A 17,400-nucleotide genomic window follows, 5' to 3' on the forward strand; every position below is an offset into this window, starting at 1 on the left:
CAAATCTATGAGAAGGATTGTATATGTTTTGGTAAAAGAACATAATGTTTAACAACAAAAGCACAATTCTATTAATCAGTATTTAGTTTAGTTGCATCTGCATTGGCTTTTCCCCAGATGCAACTATATTTGGTCTTTTTATACTAGCTTTATCTAATACTACGAGGATGAGCCAAATACTGTAGCTTAGCAAAAATGTTCCATTCCTTGTTCTGTTTCCAGATTTCAGGGAAGGAATGTAAGCTGGACAAGTGGAATAAGTCAGGAAAGTCTTGGATGAGTGCACCATAGGAAGCAGGTGTCTGACCACAAAATCTTATACGCTGCATCCAGAAAATATATACATAGAAATCATAATATTTAAAGGAAAGCAACCACAGCAGAAACTCACCCCCACTCCTCTTCATCCCAAGACTTTGGCAACCAGGAGCGAGGGGACAAGATGTCCGATGCTCCAGGCTGCAAACTATGCACCCCCCCCCCTCTCCCATGCTGAGAGCTTGAGAGAGGAGGCATCTGTCATGTAGGAGGCATGAATTCACGCCTCTTGCCTGACATCACCTCCCTCTCCCAGCATGGGAACGATCCTAGCTGTTAATTATAAGCCTTTTTTTCTAGGTGATTCCTGAGTGTCAACATTAAAAAAGACCATATCAAGCACCTAATCTAAGGGGTGCTGCCATGCTTCCTGTCATCTTAAAATCAAATAAAACAATTTACTACTCCTCCGAAATAAGGGCCACATTTTTCTAATTTTTTTCACATTTTTTACTTTTTTATTTTTTAATTAAAAAAAATCTTTAATATACATTTAAGTTTGTGACTGTAACACTTACTAGTATTACGATTTACAATTGGCTATATGTAAAGATATACAAAGAAAATGTAAAGGACAATTTAAATGATGTATGACCTATAAATATGAAGAAAGCAGGAAGCATACTGTAACAATATCATTTTTGTCCACATTTGACATTCATGATTATTTTATGAGATTAGATTCATTTTTGATGAAGGTTGCCTCTTACATTTTAAGTTATTTCAGCTACAAATCCATATCCTTATTAAGATGGATACACACTCTCTGTAACATCATATCTGTGTATGTTTATGTGTGCCAAAAAACCCTACTTTTTAGGAAACTCTGTACAAATCTATAGTGCAGTGTGTGTACAGAGGGCATAAGAGCAGAGAATTTATCATTTACAAAAATACAGCATTTCACAGATATAATTCCAACCTGTCTTTATCATTTCTGGTGTTTACAATTTTTGTTGCCCCTGGATTTGACTGTAAATCTTCTGACTATAGTTGAATTCTTCTCATGAATAGCTTCTCTTATCTGCACACTGCAGTGCTCTCTGCCTCCAGCCCTTCCCTTGCATTTCAAGACCAGCTCAGACACAGGCACTTCCTGCCAGCAAGCAGCAGTGTGCAGAGACTTACTCTACCAGCTACAGGCAAGATACGATCTTTATATGGGGGAGGCATATGGATAGTGCAATGTATGGCTATGGAGAGGGGAGGGGTCACCCCTCCTCCTCTCCATCACGGCTGACGTATGCCCGCCCGGCTGTAGCCGTGTGGGCATAGGTCAGTGTAAATGTGGTCTTAAAGGCGATGTCTTCATGAGTCTTTCAATTGTATAATAGACAATTGTTTATGATAACCTGGATGGCTGCTACTTCCTAGCACTGAAATCTACATATCTCATTGTCATGCAGTTCTTATAATTCTACTGGTTTATATAAGTATGTAAGTTATTCAAACCTGGTACCAGCCACAGCTCCATCATTTTTCCCCAGTGGTTCATCCAGTTCCACTCCACACCACTCTCCTTTAGCAAAATCTGTCTCTCCAACATAACGAACTACACCTGTTTTTGTGCCACCCACCTAGAAGGCAACACACAGAAAATATCAGTATTGCTAGAAGGAAATAGATAATATCACAGAAAACCGACCACTATGGTTTAGAACAAAGCTAAAATGCAACATGTTCGAAAATGTAAGTTTCTTCTCTTTAATGACATGAAAAGAATGGTGCTAGGTACAAAAGAAACCAAAGATAAGGGTGTCCGAGGTGACCGTTCCCATTCAGCTTCTAAACCTGAATCTCAGGCAAATTATGACTCTTCTCTGCTCATTTTCACATTGGAAGCTATTTTTTTTATAGGTAAACAGACAACATTTCACATAAAATAGGGAATTTGATACCACATCTGAGAGTGTTAGTAGCTTAATGGGGCAAATCTGGTGACCCTCGAGCCCTTTAACTAGCTTTACATCTAAAATGAGTCACAATTTTACATAAATTTCACAAAATTATAGCGTGCAGACCTAATGATTTATTTTGCTTACATTGTTCTCATATCTTTATGAGAATCCACATTCTACTTCACGGCATATGAATGTCTAGTTATGCAACACACTGAATACTGCTGATAGTGTTAACACAAACATCACATAAGCGCAAGCATCATATCTGTAGTTTTATCTACTGTGAAATATGTCTGAGGATAAAATGCTAGGTGCTTCATTGAAGCTATCCAGGGCCAAGATGATAGGTATTCAGTAAGCGATGGCCTAGGGCGCCACCTCTACTCTGGTTGTGGGGGAGGGGGTGGGTTCAAGTATGATCTCCACTGCTTGGCTGGTAGCTAGAACTATGGATTCTCCTCTGCTCAATCCTGTGTTGCAAGTACTGCCCCTCTCTTCATGTGGCAGCCTCTTGGTATAGCGCTAGAGAAGTGACCAGCTACAAGAGACCCTGTTCTCACAGCATGTGCTGCTTACCTGGAGAAACATGTAATATTCCTCCCCTAAAAATTGGCTCAATTATAGGCACCCATAGACTCAAAAATTTATCTGGATCAAGATATGGTAGAACTTGTGGAAGAGCATCCACAGATCACTTACAGGAGTGGACTAAATCTCTGTGATAAGTTGGACCTAAACCCCCCCAAGGTACCAACAAATGTGGGGGATGTAAGGCATGCACCTCAATTACCCCAAGCAGATCGGTGACAAGTACGGTCACCAAACAGACTTTTAAGACCAGGCAATTTATTAACTGTAAACGCAAAGAGGTAATTTATCTGGTGACATGCCAATGTTGCTATATGACACTGGTACAAATGATCACTTTCCGGCTTTTGTAGTTTTCTGTCTCTATGCTGCAATCGTCGGGAGCGCAGCATAGAGGCAGAATCCAAAACTCACCTGTCCTGGTTCCCCCGAAGCGCCGCTCCACATGGTATACGATGGCTCTGAAGCCGGCACACATGGTGACGTCATCAGATCACCAGGGCCAGCACGTACGGGAAGCCCAGGCTGAAGAAAGATGGAGGCTGTTAGTGCACTGCTCCGGGGGAACCAGGAAAGGTGAGATATTTTTTCTTTCCCAGAGGGGGAGGGGGGGTCAGTGTATTCCACAGGGGGTCAGTGTGTCCACAGGGGGAGGGGGGTCAGTGTATTCCGCAGGGTGAGGGTGGGGTCAGTCTGTCCGCAGGGGGAGGGGGGGGTCAGTCTGTCCGCAGGGGGAGGGGGGGTCAGTGTATTCCACAAGGGGAGGGGGGTTCAATGTATTCTGCAGGGGGGATCAGTGTATTCCGCAGGGGGCGGGGGAGGTCAGTGTGTCCGCAGAGGGGGGGGGGCAGCGTGTCTGCAGGGGGAAGGGGGACAGTGTGGCCTGGAGCCAGCCCTGGATGGAGTAACTAATTCGGACATTACAGTAAGAAAAGGTCCAAGCAGCACTATCAAAACAGAAAATGGGTAAACAAAAATAGAAAGCGGGTGCACGCCTAAGAGGGCCGGGCATCAGGTCCTTCAATTATAAAGACAAAGGAAAAAAAAGGCAGCACACCAGATTGTGGTGAAAAAATACCTTAGTGGATTTATTCCATGTGAAAGAGCAACGTTTCGGCTCCAAACAGTGAGCCTTTCTCAAGCCATTCGGACATTATCCGGACAATATATGCTTTTAGCTCTTCTCTCCAAAAGGGTATGATAAAGGAACTCTGACTCTTGAGTTGATTAGAACCTACTTATGTGATGAACAACCTTACGAATTCCATGTTCGGGTGCTAAATAAATGATAGCCGTGATACAATCCCTGTAATATTATCTATATGTCATATAGACACCCTCCTTAGGGAGATGGTACCTGTTGGGGCTGTTCAGTGAGCCTTGATTGGCATAGGCTGCTTGCAGGAGTTTGGAGGAGTTTCTCTGAGTCTTGGCTCTCCATGATTGGAGATGGAGGCAGCTGTATCATTGGCTGGCGCTGGGAAAGCCTCTGGACCAGAGCCTCCCCTGATGTTTCCTTATTGGTCCTCCCGGTTCGGAACCATACCCCAGTGGGTGGGATCTTTGTTTTAAATACTGAGCATGTGCACGCCACGTGTGCAGCAGATGCACCTTAGAAATGTGACTGAATTTCTGGTGCATCTGCACTATCTATCCCTGTTCATGACGCACTGTTGATGTTATGCAGCATAGAAACGCGTCAGGCAGGGACCTAGTGGATAGAGCGGTGTATGACAGAGAACCTATACCAACACCCAAGATGCAATGTGGTAATATGCTGTATGTGTGGAACTAATTGAACTTAAGGTCCCACAGATGAGTGATGAGATGTATGTCTGAGGGGTGCAGAGCAAATGTGAATATCACACCGGCATGCTCGGTACCTACAGTGCACACAATATATGCACCTTATCTAGGTGAAAAAAGACCTCACATGTAGAAATTAGAGTTCCCTGAGAGAAATATATATTTTTCCAGTAACACCACAATATAATAAAAAGAAGGAGTGAGTGTGACAAAACAATATTTATACCCACCCCTGAGTGTTTCTACTGGAAGCCTGAACTTTTTAGTCTATAGGTGCCTATGAGTGTCCCAATTTTTAAGGAAGAAATAATAAATTATATTTTAAGCGTTTTTATTTCAGGCACAATCATGTGAACACATGAATGTAAATCTTACTACAGTTTTTAGAGTTTAATAGAATTACCTGGAGAAATAGCATGGAGAGGAACAGGAAACAGTAAGTAAGCATAAGGAAGGGGGATATGAGGGTCAGCTTTTTCAGTGAGGGGAAGTTTGGATGTTGCCAGTGGTGGAGGGGTGTGTGTTGCCCATGAGCGGGAGCTTCTGTGGTATCAATGGGAGAGGGTGTGTGTGTTGTCGGTGAGGGAGAGGTTGCTTATGTGTTGTCATTGGGGATAGTTTTGTCTGTTGTCATTGAGGAGGAGCTTGGATGTTGTCAGTGGGGGAGGGGTGTGTGTTAGTGATTAGTGAGGGAGATCTTGTGTGTTGTCAGTGGAGGAGGGAGAGCTTGGATATTGTCAGTGCAGGGGTGTGTGTGTTGTCAGAAGATAATGTAGTTAAAATGTATTTTTTCCCTACAAACTTTGTCATATTTCTTAACCCCTTAACAACATAACCCCTTTTTTGTGTTTACATTTTTCCCTTCCCACTTGGAGCTTAATATTATTTTCTTTTGACAAAAATTATGGATGTTTCTTAAAATATGTATTATGCTTGTTTCACCTCAGTGATGTAGCTTCATATGCTGTTACAATGAGCAGAGCAGGTCTCCCCCTCCCACTTCCTGCTGCTGCTTGATTACACATTCATGGGCAGAGGGTAAAGATCAGGGGATTGTGTGAGACATGTTCTACTCATGTAACAGGCTGTGAAGCTACATCTCTGAGGGTCTATTAGCTAATTAGCATAATTTTAAACGTTGATTTTAGAAAGAACGAGCCCATGGATAACTAATATAATAACAATGCCACAGTCAAAGTGCCTGGATCTATGTGTAAGTTTCCCTGGTTTATCATGGTTGATATTGATGGTAGATCTTCTTTAACCCCTTAACGCTCTGCGCCGTAGCTCTACGGCGCAGAGGTATAAGGGATGTATGAAGAGGGCTCACGGGCTGAGTCCTCTTCATACAAAGGTGGGGGTTTTTGCATTTTGCACAAAACCCCCACCGCTAATAACCGCGGTCGGTGCTTGCACCGATCGCGGCTATTAACCCCCTAAACGCCGCCGGCAAAGTCGCCGGCGGCGTTTAAAAGACGGCGGCGCGTGGGCGCCGCCATCTTTTTTTCGATCGCCACGCCCCCGAACGTCATCGGGGGGCGGCGATCAGTTGCTATGGTAGCCTCGTGTCTTCTTTTGACACGAGGCTATCTGGCAGCTGCATATTCGTTACAATGAGCCAGTGGCTCATTGTAATGAATGTGCTGCAAAAATGCCATATATTGCAATACAGAAGTATTGCAGTATATGGTAGCAGCGATCTGACTATCTAGGGTTAATGTACCCTAGATGGTCTAAAAGATAGTGAAAAAAAAAAGAAAAAAAAAAGTTTAAAAAATAAAAAAAATTAATAAAATATTAAAAGTTCAAATCACCCCCCTTTCCCTAGAACGGATATAAAACATAACAAACAGTAAAAATCACAGACATATTAGGTATCGCCGCGTCCCAAAATGCCCGATCTATCAAAATATAAAAACGGTTACGGCCGGCGGTGACCTCCGAGGCGGGAAATGGCGCCCAAATGTCCGAAATGCGACTTTTACACCTTTTTACATAACATAAAAAATGAAATAAAAAATGATCAAAATGTCGCACAGACCTCAAAATGGTAGCAATGAAAACGTCGCCTCATTTCGCAAAAAATGACCCCTCACACATCTCCGTGCGCCAAAGTATGAAAAAGTTATTAGCGTCAGAAGATGGCAAAAAAATTTTTTTCTTTTTTGTACACATTCGTTTAATTTTTGAAAATGTATTAAAACACAATAAAACCTGTATAAATTTGGTATCACCGCGATCGCACCGAACCAAAGAATAAAGTAGGCGTGTTATTTGGAGCGAAGAGTGAAAGTCGTAAAAACTGAGCCCACAAGAACGTGACGCACGTGCGGTTTTTTTTCAATTTTTCCACATTTGGAATTTTTTTTCAGCTTTGCAGTACATGGCATGTTAAAATAAATATCATTACGGGAAAGTAAAATTTGTTACGCACAAAATAAGCCCTCACACAGGTCTGTACACGGAAAAATGAAAAAGTTATGGATTTTTGAAGTTGGAGAGCGAGAAATGAGGCGAAAAACCCTCCGTCCTTAAGGGGTTAAACCCCTTCACGCTCTGTGACGGATATATCCGCCACAGAGCTATGAAGGGTGTATGAAGAGGGCTCACAGGCTGAGCCCTCTCCATACAGAAATGGGCTCTTCTGCATATCACAGCAAAGACCCATCGCTAACACCCGCGGTCTCTGCTTGCACCGTTCTTGGGTGTTAACCTTTTCTTTGCCGCCGGGCGCCGCCATCTAACCGAGGCTGAATGGCTTCTGCCTATTCATTGCAATAAGCCTGCGAAACAGCAGTATTTCAGTATATGGTAGGAACGATCTGACCACCTAGGGTTAATGTACCCTAGAGGGTCTAAGAAATAGTGAAAAAAAAAAAGAAAAAAAAAGTTTAAAAAATTTTAAAAATTTCCCTCCGAGACGGGAAATGGCGCCCAAATGTCTGAAATGCGACTTTTACACCTTTTTACATGACATAAAAAATGTAATGAAAAGTGATCAAAATGAAAAACGTCGGCTAATTTCGTAAAAAATTACACCTCCCCCAGCTCCGTACACCAGAGTATGAAAAAGTTATTAGCGTCAGACGATGGCGAAATTTCTTTTTTCCTTTTTCGCACACATTCGTTTAATTTATGAAAATGTATTAAAACAATAAAACCTGTATAAATTTGGTATCACTGCGATCGTACCGAACCAAAGAATAAAGTAGAGGTGTTATTTGGAGCTCAGAGTGAAAGTCGTAAAAACTGAGCCCACAAGAACGTGACGCACATTTTTTCCACATTTGGAATTTGTTTCCTGCTTCCCAGTATATGGCATAAATAACATCATGCTCTGTACACGGAAAAATGAAAAAGTTATGGATTTTTGAAGGTGGAGAGCGAGAAATGAGCGAAAAAACCCTGCGTCCTTAATGGGTTAAGGATTTTGCATCAAATTCAAAATTTAAAAGTTAAGTAAGGGCAGCTTTGTGACATGTTAAACATTGCATATGTACTAGAAGTGTGTAATGTTTAATAGAAAAAAGCATTTGTTCTTTTAAATCAGATAATATATTGTTAAAAATACCATAAATCTAGCAGCTGCAGGAATTAGGTAGCACTGGCAGGTGAGGGGCAGCTGTTATCCCACATTGTAAACCCAACCAGCTCTGAAGACAAAGAACACAATAAAGCTGAAGCTATAAGAGAATACAGTGTAAAGTACACAAATCAGAGCCATTTACAGGTTTAAAGTAAGACCCTGCTATGACTTACTTAAGACTTATATTCTTCGAAGAAAAGACTGTCTATGAGAAGATAGCAGCTTTTAGCGTTAAATCTCATATACTCAGTCTAGTACTGTAGATTCTAAATGCTTATTTTATCCATTTAATAAGGCTACACAAAGAACATTTATACAATGTTAGAAATAGGATGTATTGGATATACATTGCTCATGGCATATTACTTAAATTACAGGGACAATTAACCTTGAAAGGAACAACATTACAGCAAGAAAGTAAATATGTAAATACTAAGATGCCAGAGCCACATAGTAGATCCGGGTAGTGGAGCATCAGCAGGGGGAATTTTAAGATGCCGATCTTAATTAGTTCCCCCCTGTTGTGTTACATCATGGTATATGTATATACTAGGGATTCGCTGAACATATAGTCATGAAAAAAAGAAAATATCCCCTCTTTGAATTAAGGGATAACTATAAAATACCTTGTCCTTAAAAGTAGCTTACACTACCAGCACATGATTTGACATCAGATGTGAAGTGGTTTTATAAAGTCAAGGAAGTAGAGAGTGCAGCACTGAAGTCCAGTTCTCCTTACTTAAAGAGAACCTACCACCACGAATCTACCTATAAAGGTAGATCGGGTGGTAGGTGGATGTAAGGGACGTGAGGAGAGCTCTTTTTACTAGGGATTCGCTGAACATATAGTCATGAAAAAAAGAAAATATCCCCTCTTTGAATTAAGGGATAACTATAAAATACCTTGTCCTTAAAAGTAGCTTACACTACCAGCACATGATTTGACATCAGATGTGAAGTGGTTTTATAAAGTCAAGGAAGTAGAGAGTGCAGCACTGAAGTCCAGTTCTCCTTACTTAAAGAGAACCTACCACCACGAATCTACCTATAAAGGTAGATCGGGTGGTAGGTGGATGTAAGGGACGTGAGGAGGGTAGGAGGAGGGTAGGAGGAGTAATGTGGCTACCGGGGCGTGGAGTAGCCGCGCTGTGTAGCCTCGTGCCGGCTACTCCACGCCCCAGTAGCCGCATAACTAAATTTACATATTAGGTTAATAAAGTTTCCCAAAAGTTAGCGGGGACATGAGGATTAGCTCTAAAAAGAGCTCTCCTCACATCCCTTACATCCACCTACCACCCGATCTACCTTTATAGGTAGATTCGTGGTGGTAGGTTCCCTTTAAGAGTGCAGACTTTGCTGTCATTGATGATTTTGCACCCAGGGACGTCAATAACCATACCTCATGATGTTAAAGGGGTTTTCCCACAAAAAGAAAATTCTTAAATTTCAATCCCCTGGTGATGTTTACACAATAAAGATCATTTTTAACCCTTTACTTTACAATTTTACTAAGTGTTTTTTCTGTTTTAGCTCCTATCACTCAGTGCTGGACAGTGTAAGATTCCAGTGTGTGGGTGGGGACTCTCTATGCAGATACATTATTATCCATCTAGTTCTGTGGGGTTACATTATCAGGGTACAAGGTGTATATACACTTTCATTTGGCTTCTGACATTTTACTAACACACTGACACATACAGAGAGAGGGAGGAGACAGTTAAGAGATGATGAGATGCCTATAACACAGAGGCATGACAGACAGAGGTTGACACACTTTTACACTGTCAGCTCTGCTACAAATATGTTCTCACAGATATGTGCCTGCCTCCCCCTTCCCCCGGATCAATTAACTGAATGGAGTTTGTAGCTGGAAGCTTCTCTTTCCTCATGTTATGTTTGCTGGTAGGAAGTGAATGAGTGAGTGTCTTTTAACTCTGTTCTAGACTTCAGGGAGGCATGGCTACAGGCACAGAGCAGAGAGAGAGAAACTCAGCAGCAGGGAATCACACAGGAATCCCAGATAACTAAGTCAGAAGATACAGGGTCGTGTCTAGGGGCAACTGAAATTGTGTACATCAGGACTGATAGAGACAGGTTGGACTTATATCTATGAAATGCTGCATTTTTGTTAATAACAGTGAATTAGAGAATGTATTATGTATCCTGAGTATATATAAGGAATACCACTTTAAGGGAATGAGATTTATCACAACGGGGGGGGGGGGGGGGGTTCTAAGATGGGGAAAGTTTCACTTCACTTTCTAAACTGTCCGCCTCTGTGACTTTATATAACCAATTTACAACTCACTTCAAAGTACATTTTCCGACAGCACCCTTTGATAGCACTGCTGGGCAGGTAAGTAACGTATTTAGTTATGCATTGTAACTCATTAAGATGCCATGGTTACTATAATCCCAGCATCTATGATATTAAAGGGAACCTGTCACCAGGAGACCCATTTTTAGCACTCCCCCAGTCCCCACAGAGCATGGCAGTTCCCCCCACCCTTGGGGAACAGCTACTCCATGTGACCTTTTCAAATATATGAAAACATCCATCACTTGGCTTAGCGACGCCCCCTGCTCCTCTACAGCCAATCCCAAGTGTGGGGAGTTATTCATATATTTGAAAAGGTCACATGTTTCCCAAGGGTGGGGGGGAACTGTTCCTTTCCAGCCCCTCCTATTGGGCAACTGCCTAGTCACACAGCAGATGCTAATGAAAGGTACAATATAACATATCTTTTTTTCTGTAAAACCAATTTTTTATACAAAAACACTTTGGCAGTGTATGTACTATGCTCTGTGGGGACTGGGGGAGTGCTAAAAATGGGTCTCCTGGTTCCCTTTAATATAATATTAGCAGGAGGTAGAAGAGGGTTTACCCAGGATTGTGCGCTTTTCTCACGTTCTAATAGGTTTTCGGCAATCGAATTAAGACATGCATAGACAGAAGCAGAGGTTGTAAGTAGTAAGGCGAGACCTTCAGAGCTAGGTGTCACATGATAGGCAACAAACCTCAATGAAATGAAGATATGTTTTTTTAAAAAAAGGGAGGACTCAAATTCTTTATGAACAATGTGAAAATAATAAAGACAAACTTCAAGTTAGTACTGCTTAAGAAGTTTCTACAAGTTTTTAATTTATGGGGTCACGTAGGTTAAATAAGTAAAACTTGTGTTGTATTTATAAGACAGTGGGAAAGTATTCAGATCCTTTTAAAACTTTCACTCTGTTTCATTGCAGCCATTTTGTAAGATAAAAAAGGTTTTTGCACACCAGCTTGACACACAAAACAGAAATGTAGATATTTTTACTAATTTATTAAACAGGAAAAACTGAAATATCACATAAGACACCTTGTGTCTTATGCGTTAGGGCAGATATCAGAGGTTCAGTCTTATCTTGGTTTCTGTAGATGGGGTCTGCTGCCTCTTCCTGGGATCCGGTACTGGTTTGTGCCAGATAAGGAAATCACAAACGAAAAAAAAATGGGTTGTTGTAAGACGTGCTGCCCGATATATAGTTGATTCGACACAAATTTCTTTTAGTTAGAAATTTTATTTGTATGGAAAGTGAACTACGCATTTCGGGGGTGGCCTATCCCCTTCGGAGAGCTGTCTTTAGATCTCCCAAAAAGATTGGTCCGGAGTGGAGTGGCGTGCTGTGTGTGGTACCAGGAAGCTACTCCACTCCGGACCAATCTTTTTGGGAGATCTAAAGACAGCTCTCTGATGGCACTTTGCTGACTCTGAACCATCACGCCTCCGGAGTACTTTTTTCGAACCTGATGAAGGGGGTAGATCACCCCCGAAACGCGTAGTCCACTATCCATACGAATAAAATTTCTAACTAAAAGAAATTTGTGTCGAATCAACTATATATCGGGCAGTGCATTTTACAACAACCCGTTTTTCGTTACCATGTTTATATGCATTTGAATAGGAAAGACACCTGTCTTTATAAGACCTTACAGCTCATAGTGCATGTTAGAGCACATAAGAATGAGGAGTTATAAGGAACTGCCCAAGGAAGTAAGAAATTGTGTCAAGGCACAGATGTGGCTTCCAATTACAAAACTATTTCTACAGCAATCGATATTACTAATAGCACAGTGGCCTTTATAATCCTTAAATGGGAGAAGTTTGGGAAGAACACAACTGTTCCTTGGACTGGTAATCCGGCCAAACAAAGCACATGTGGGAGAAGAACCTTGGTGAGAAAGGTAAAAAAGAACTCCAAGATCACTGTGGCTGAGCTCCATAGATACAGTTAAAGGAGAAAGTTTCACAAAGTCAACTATCACTGCAGCCCTTCACCAGTCGGGGCTTTATGGCAGACCGTGCCGATGGAAGCCTCTTCTCAGTGAAAGACGTATGAAAGCCTGCATACAGTTTGCAAAAAAAACACACAAAGGACTCCAAGACTATGAGAAATAAGATTCTCTGGTCTGATGAGACAAAAATTTTACTTAATGGTCTTAATTATAAGCGGTATGTGTGGAGGAAACCAGGCAGTTAAACATGGTGGTGGCAGCATCAAGCTATGGGGTTTTTCAGCCAATGACCCTAAGCCTACAGCTAAACTAACAAAGCAGTGAACATTCTTGACTGGCCCAGCCATAGCCTTGACCTAAACCCAATAGAGCTTCTCTAGAGATACTTGAAAATGTCTGTCCACCAACGTTCACCATGCAACTGGGAACTGCATGACGGTCTTCAAGGAAGAATGGCAGAGCATCCCTAAATTCGGGTGTGAAAAACTTGTTGCATAATTCCCAAGAAGACTCATGGCTGTACTAACCCAAAAGGTTCTTCTACTAAATACTGAGCAAAGGGTTCTGAAAATGTGACAGTTTTTCTTCTTTAATAAATTAGCAAAATATCTATCTTTCTGGGGGGGGGGGGGGGTTGTCATGATGGGATGTAGAGTGTACATTAATTAAAAAAAAAAAACTATTTTGATCTTACCAATTGGCAGCAATGAAACAAAGAGTGAAAAATTTAAGGGAGTCTGAATACTTTCCATACCCATTGGGGCAGATTTACTTACCCGGTCCATTCGCGATCCAGCGGGGCGTTCTCTGTGCTGGATTCGGGTCCGGCCGGGATTTATTAAGGTAGTTCCTCTGCCGTCCACCAGGTGGCGCTGCTGCGCTGAAAAGCATCGGAACGCGCTGGAGTTCACCGTCTCGGACTGAGTGAAGGTAAGTGCAAGCTCCGCAACAGATTTTTTGTTTTAAATGCGGCGGTTTTTCCGAATCCGTCAGGTTTTCGTTCGGCCACGCCCCCGATTTCCGTCGCGTACATGCCAGCGCCGATGCGCCACAATCCGATCGCGTGCGCCAAAATCCCGGGGCAATTCAGGGGAAATCGGTGCAAATCGGAAATATTCGGGTAACACGTCGGGAAAACGCGAATCGGGCCCTTAGTAAATGACCCCCATTATGTGTGTCGGTATATAACCTGGCTTATCATTTTTCTTTATTGGAAAATGTATACTTATAGTTATAAGCCTCTTATGTAGTAAATGGTGTATTACCAAGTTGTCAACTACTTCCTTTAGCATCCAACATCGCTTTTTCTACTAAGCTGTTTGTTAGAGGATTTTGGTGACTACCATAGAATTGTTACTGAAACTGCAATAAATGAGAGTGAAGAAGTGAAGTAGGGAACCAGCTTTATTTTTATCATGACTTTTTATACATAGACTATTTATATTTTTTTTCACCATACTGTTCAGATGTTACAATATATAACAATTAAAATACATGAAAACTGTAACAAATGATGTAGCCATCAAAAGACTGTTTGGTATTTCCTTAGACAAACTATTCAGCACAGTTTAGTTCGGAACAGGAAGCATTCAATAAATTCTATTCTAAGTAAACAGCTCAGTTCCGACAAAGTAAGGATGCACTTCCCTTCCTGTATTATAGAAAATGTCTAAATGGAATATATAGAGCTTATGGTTATCATTTACTGAAAAAATGTAAAATCAGTTTACAAATATTCAAAGAAATTTATCCCTAAACTTAACTGATGTGGAATTTTATCAAGCTATTTTTTAGATTATTGGATGATCTGCATCATTTCCTCTCAATGACTGTTCTCCCCCATTTCAGTATTCGATTGCCACATTGCAGTACAGTACGGAGTAGAAACATCTGCAGTCCACGACAACATCTCAAGAGTTTTAAGGCTGCAAATACTTCCCAAATCATCTAGAAGCAACCTATGTACAACTAATTAAAAGAGTTCAATGATATTTTTTTATTTCACCACAAATTTACCTTATATTCATGGAAAAAAATTAACTCCTTGTGCCTTCTAAAGTTAAAGGTACATTTACATCATATATGAATTTAACCGAGAAATAAGAACAAGGAGTCATGGCGATTATGACATTGGCACAGATTTATCAATAGGTAGGATCTTGCTTTTTTTGAACTTAAGATTTATGACAGTGAATCAGACAGCTAAGTTATGCCACATGAGGTGTTAATTAGAAAATGGATTCGAACCTTCAGTTTGGGTCAAGAGTACAGGTGCGTCCCATGCAATCTGTATGCACTGCTGGATTGGCAGGCATGCAGCCAATCCAGAAAATTGATGCTGCAGACTTCAAGCCATAAATGTGATTGGCCGGGGGAGCATGGGAGAGGGAGGTGGCCAGGGCATACATAATTAGCAGCCAGGAATGTCGGAGATCTCGTCAATGCGCTTCGTGCTGTTAAATATAAGTTTGCTTTCTAGGTGATCCCATGATTCCGACTAGTGACGGACAGCACTGGGATCAAAATGAAGAGGAGGGGAAGTGAGTATTTGTAGATTTTTTTCATGTTTTCAGCCTGGTTGATTTCCTTTAATAGTCGGCCCTGCATACACCTATTCAAATAGTGTATCCCCCTCTGTTCCCATCTCTAGCTATCCTCCAACATATATATACCAACCCCAGGAAAGGGTAACCCCATATCGGAGTGAATTTGGTCCAGAGTCCCAGTATTTGCTTGTACGTCCTTCACACTGTCTGCATCAGGGACGGATACCGCTTCCCCCCAAGCCGCTACCTTCCAGCCTCCAGTGTCATGACCAAATTCAATGCCTCCCCAAAGTGCCTAATGGACACCACATCTCCTCTCCTTCCAGAGCCCAACCCCCAAAATACTGACATTGTACAGCTATATAACAAGCCCATGCATCTGGGATGGCCAACCCCCTTCCTATGCCCCCCCCCAATTTGTACTTAAAACCAACTATACCAGTATGCTGTCTGACCATGCAAGCCAAAGGCTCAATGGCCAGTGCGAGCAGAAGGGGTGACATAGGGCAACCCTGCCTTGTTCCCCGCTGAAGGTGGAACTGTTCCGATATGTCCCCATTCTCCCTTACACTAGCCATCGTCGCCCAATACAGGATATGGACCCACCTAATGAAGTTAGGTACAAATCACAGTTTACAATAATCCCATTCAATGCTACTGAAAGCTTTGGCAGCATCTACAGGAAGGCTTTATTTGCCTATAGATTTCAAAAAAAGTTGGTGAAGATTTAGAAGGTATAAAACCAGATTGGTCCCTGTGTACCACTGACCCCACAACAGTTCCCAACCAATTAGCCATAACTTTAGCCAATACTTTAATATCACTAGTCTATAAGATTCAGTCAACTAAACATCTTTGAAGACACTGATACTACTGAAAAAAGGATTAATTTTTTTACAGTCCCAGTAACCCAGAATGTCTGACTTTAAAATTACGCTAAGCACGTCCTGAACTGCAGGAGGATGCCTTCAGCCTTGAATGGCAAACTCTGCAGTGAGCAAATCAAATAGCATTTTCCTTCATGCCAAGAGATACCATACAGCTGATCTACCAAAGGTGTGACATCTTATCCGCTCCATCTTAAGCAGTAGTTTAACAGAATATACAATGCAGCATCACATCATCATGTGGCTATTAAGTGAAAAGACAGGTAAGGTAAAGGTGCCTCTCGAAATATTTAAAGGTACATTTTTTTACAATGCTCCTTACAGACAGAAAAAGATTGGTATTACAGACACTGAGACCATTTGCAGTGAGCTTTACAAATGACTTTTACAGAAATTATTCTCACAAGAAAATGATCTTAAACGCCCATTAAACAGATGCATTCCAGAAGACCGCATGCTACACTTTTCATAATGTGTTTTTAGCATATAACGCTCCCACCATTAAGGGAAGTCAACTAATTCCCCCACAAGTAAAATACGTATTTTGTATAGCAACTTATTAGCTTTACAGACATAACTTTTCTGTTTGCCAGTGATCATCTTAGAGAAAATGCTGTTAATTTCCTTACACAAATGAGCTTCTAAATCAACCAGGAACACACCATATCTAAGCACACATGTCAGCTAAACTTATGATTCCAACTCAACTTCCCTAACTTTGACTCCGACTCCAGTGCCACCACAATGACCTCTGACTCGGACTTCCCAGTCCTATTTTCCTGGTCATGGTACAGTGCTGAGATGAATACTTGCATTCTTTACGAGTGACTTAATCCTCTGATCTGTAGCGGAGGAGCTTCACTACTGAGCATGTACTTAAAGTGCAGCAAACATTCATCTCAACTAGAAGCCTGCTACAAGGCTCCTCAACCCGTGGCCAACAGCCTACATGCCGCCTGTGAAATCTCAAGTTGGATCCACATGAGTCCAATGAGCACTTCCATAACTGAAGGAAGCATTCATTGGTGCAGTACGCAAGGTAGTGGAAAGAGCAGCTAGAAGTGTTGACTGCTCCCAGGATTCTCTCCTGTCACTCCACTCTTTGTCCTGACTCCTTATGCTAGCTGTCAAGGACCCAGAGCAGAGAGGCCCCAGGAGCAGGAGAGGATCCAGGACTGGTAAGTACTTGTAATCTGTACTGTACTGTTCCATGGTCCTCTACCTTTCCTGGGGCAGCTCTGCTCTTTTAGCTGGGAGTGGATTTTTTTGTCTGTTCTAGGGTCTCCAGTATTATTGTATGCTCTGGGGTCTCCAATATTATTATCTGCTCTGGGGTCTCCAATATTATTATCTGCTCTGGGGTCCCCAGTATATTATCTGCTCTGGGGGTCTCCAGTATTGGTAGTTTTATGCTCTGGGGGTCTCCAGTATTATTATCTGCTACTGGGTTACCAGTATTTGTCTTCTCTGAGGTTTTCTGGTGTTAATAATA

The 17,400-nt window shown here is 41.7% G+C and overlaps 1 protein-coding gene across 4 annotated transcripts in view; it reads right to left on the reverse strand.

Annotated features, from left to right (window-relative positions):
• CLIP2 (CAP-Gly domain containing linker protein 2) overlaps positions 1-17,400 on the reverse strand; it is a 79,252-nt gene that overhangs the window by 34,117 nt on the left and 27,735 nt on the right. For all 4 annotated transcript variants that reach the window (XM_072136167.1, XM_072136168.1, XM_072136166.1 and 1 more), the window contains exon 4: positions 1,771-1,895. In XM_072136167.1, coding sequence (XP_071992268.1) covers positions 1,771-1,895 — 125 coding nt within the window. The remainder of the gene's footprint in view (positions 1-1,770; positions 1,896-17,400) is intronic.

This window comes from Engystomops pustulosus, chromosome 2 (genome assembly GCF_040894005.1).
Source record: "Engystomops pustulosus chromosome 2, aEngPut4.maternal, whole genome shotgun sequence".
Taxonomy (NCBI): Eukaryota; Metazoa; Chordata; class Amphibia; order Anura; family Leptodactylidae; genus Engystomops; species Engystomops pustulosus.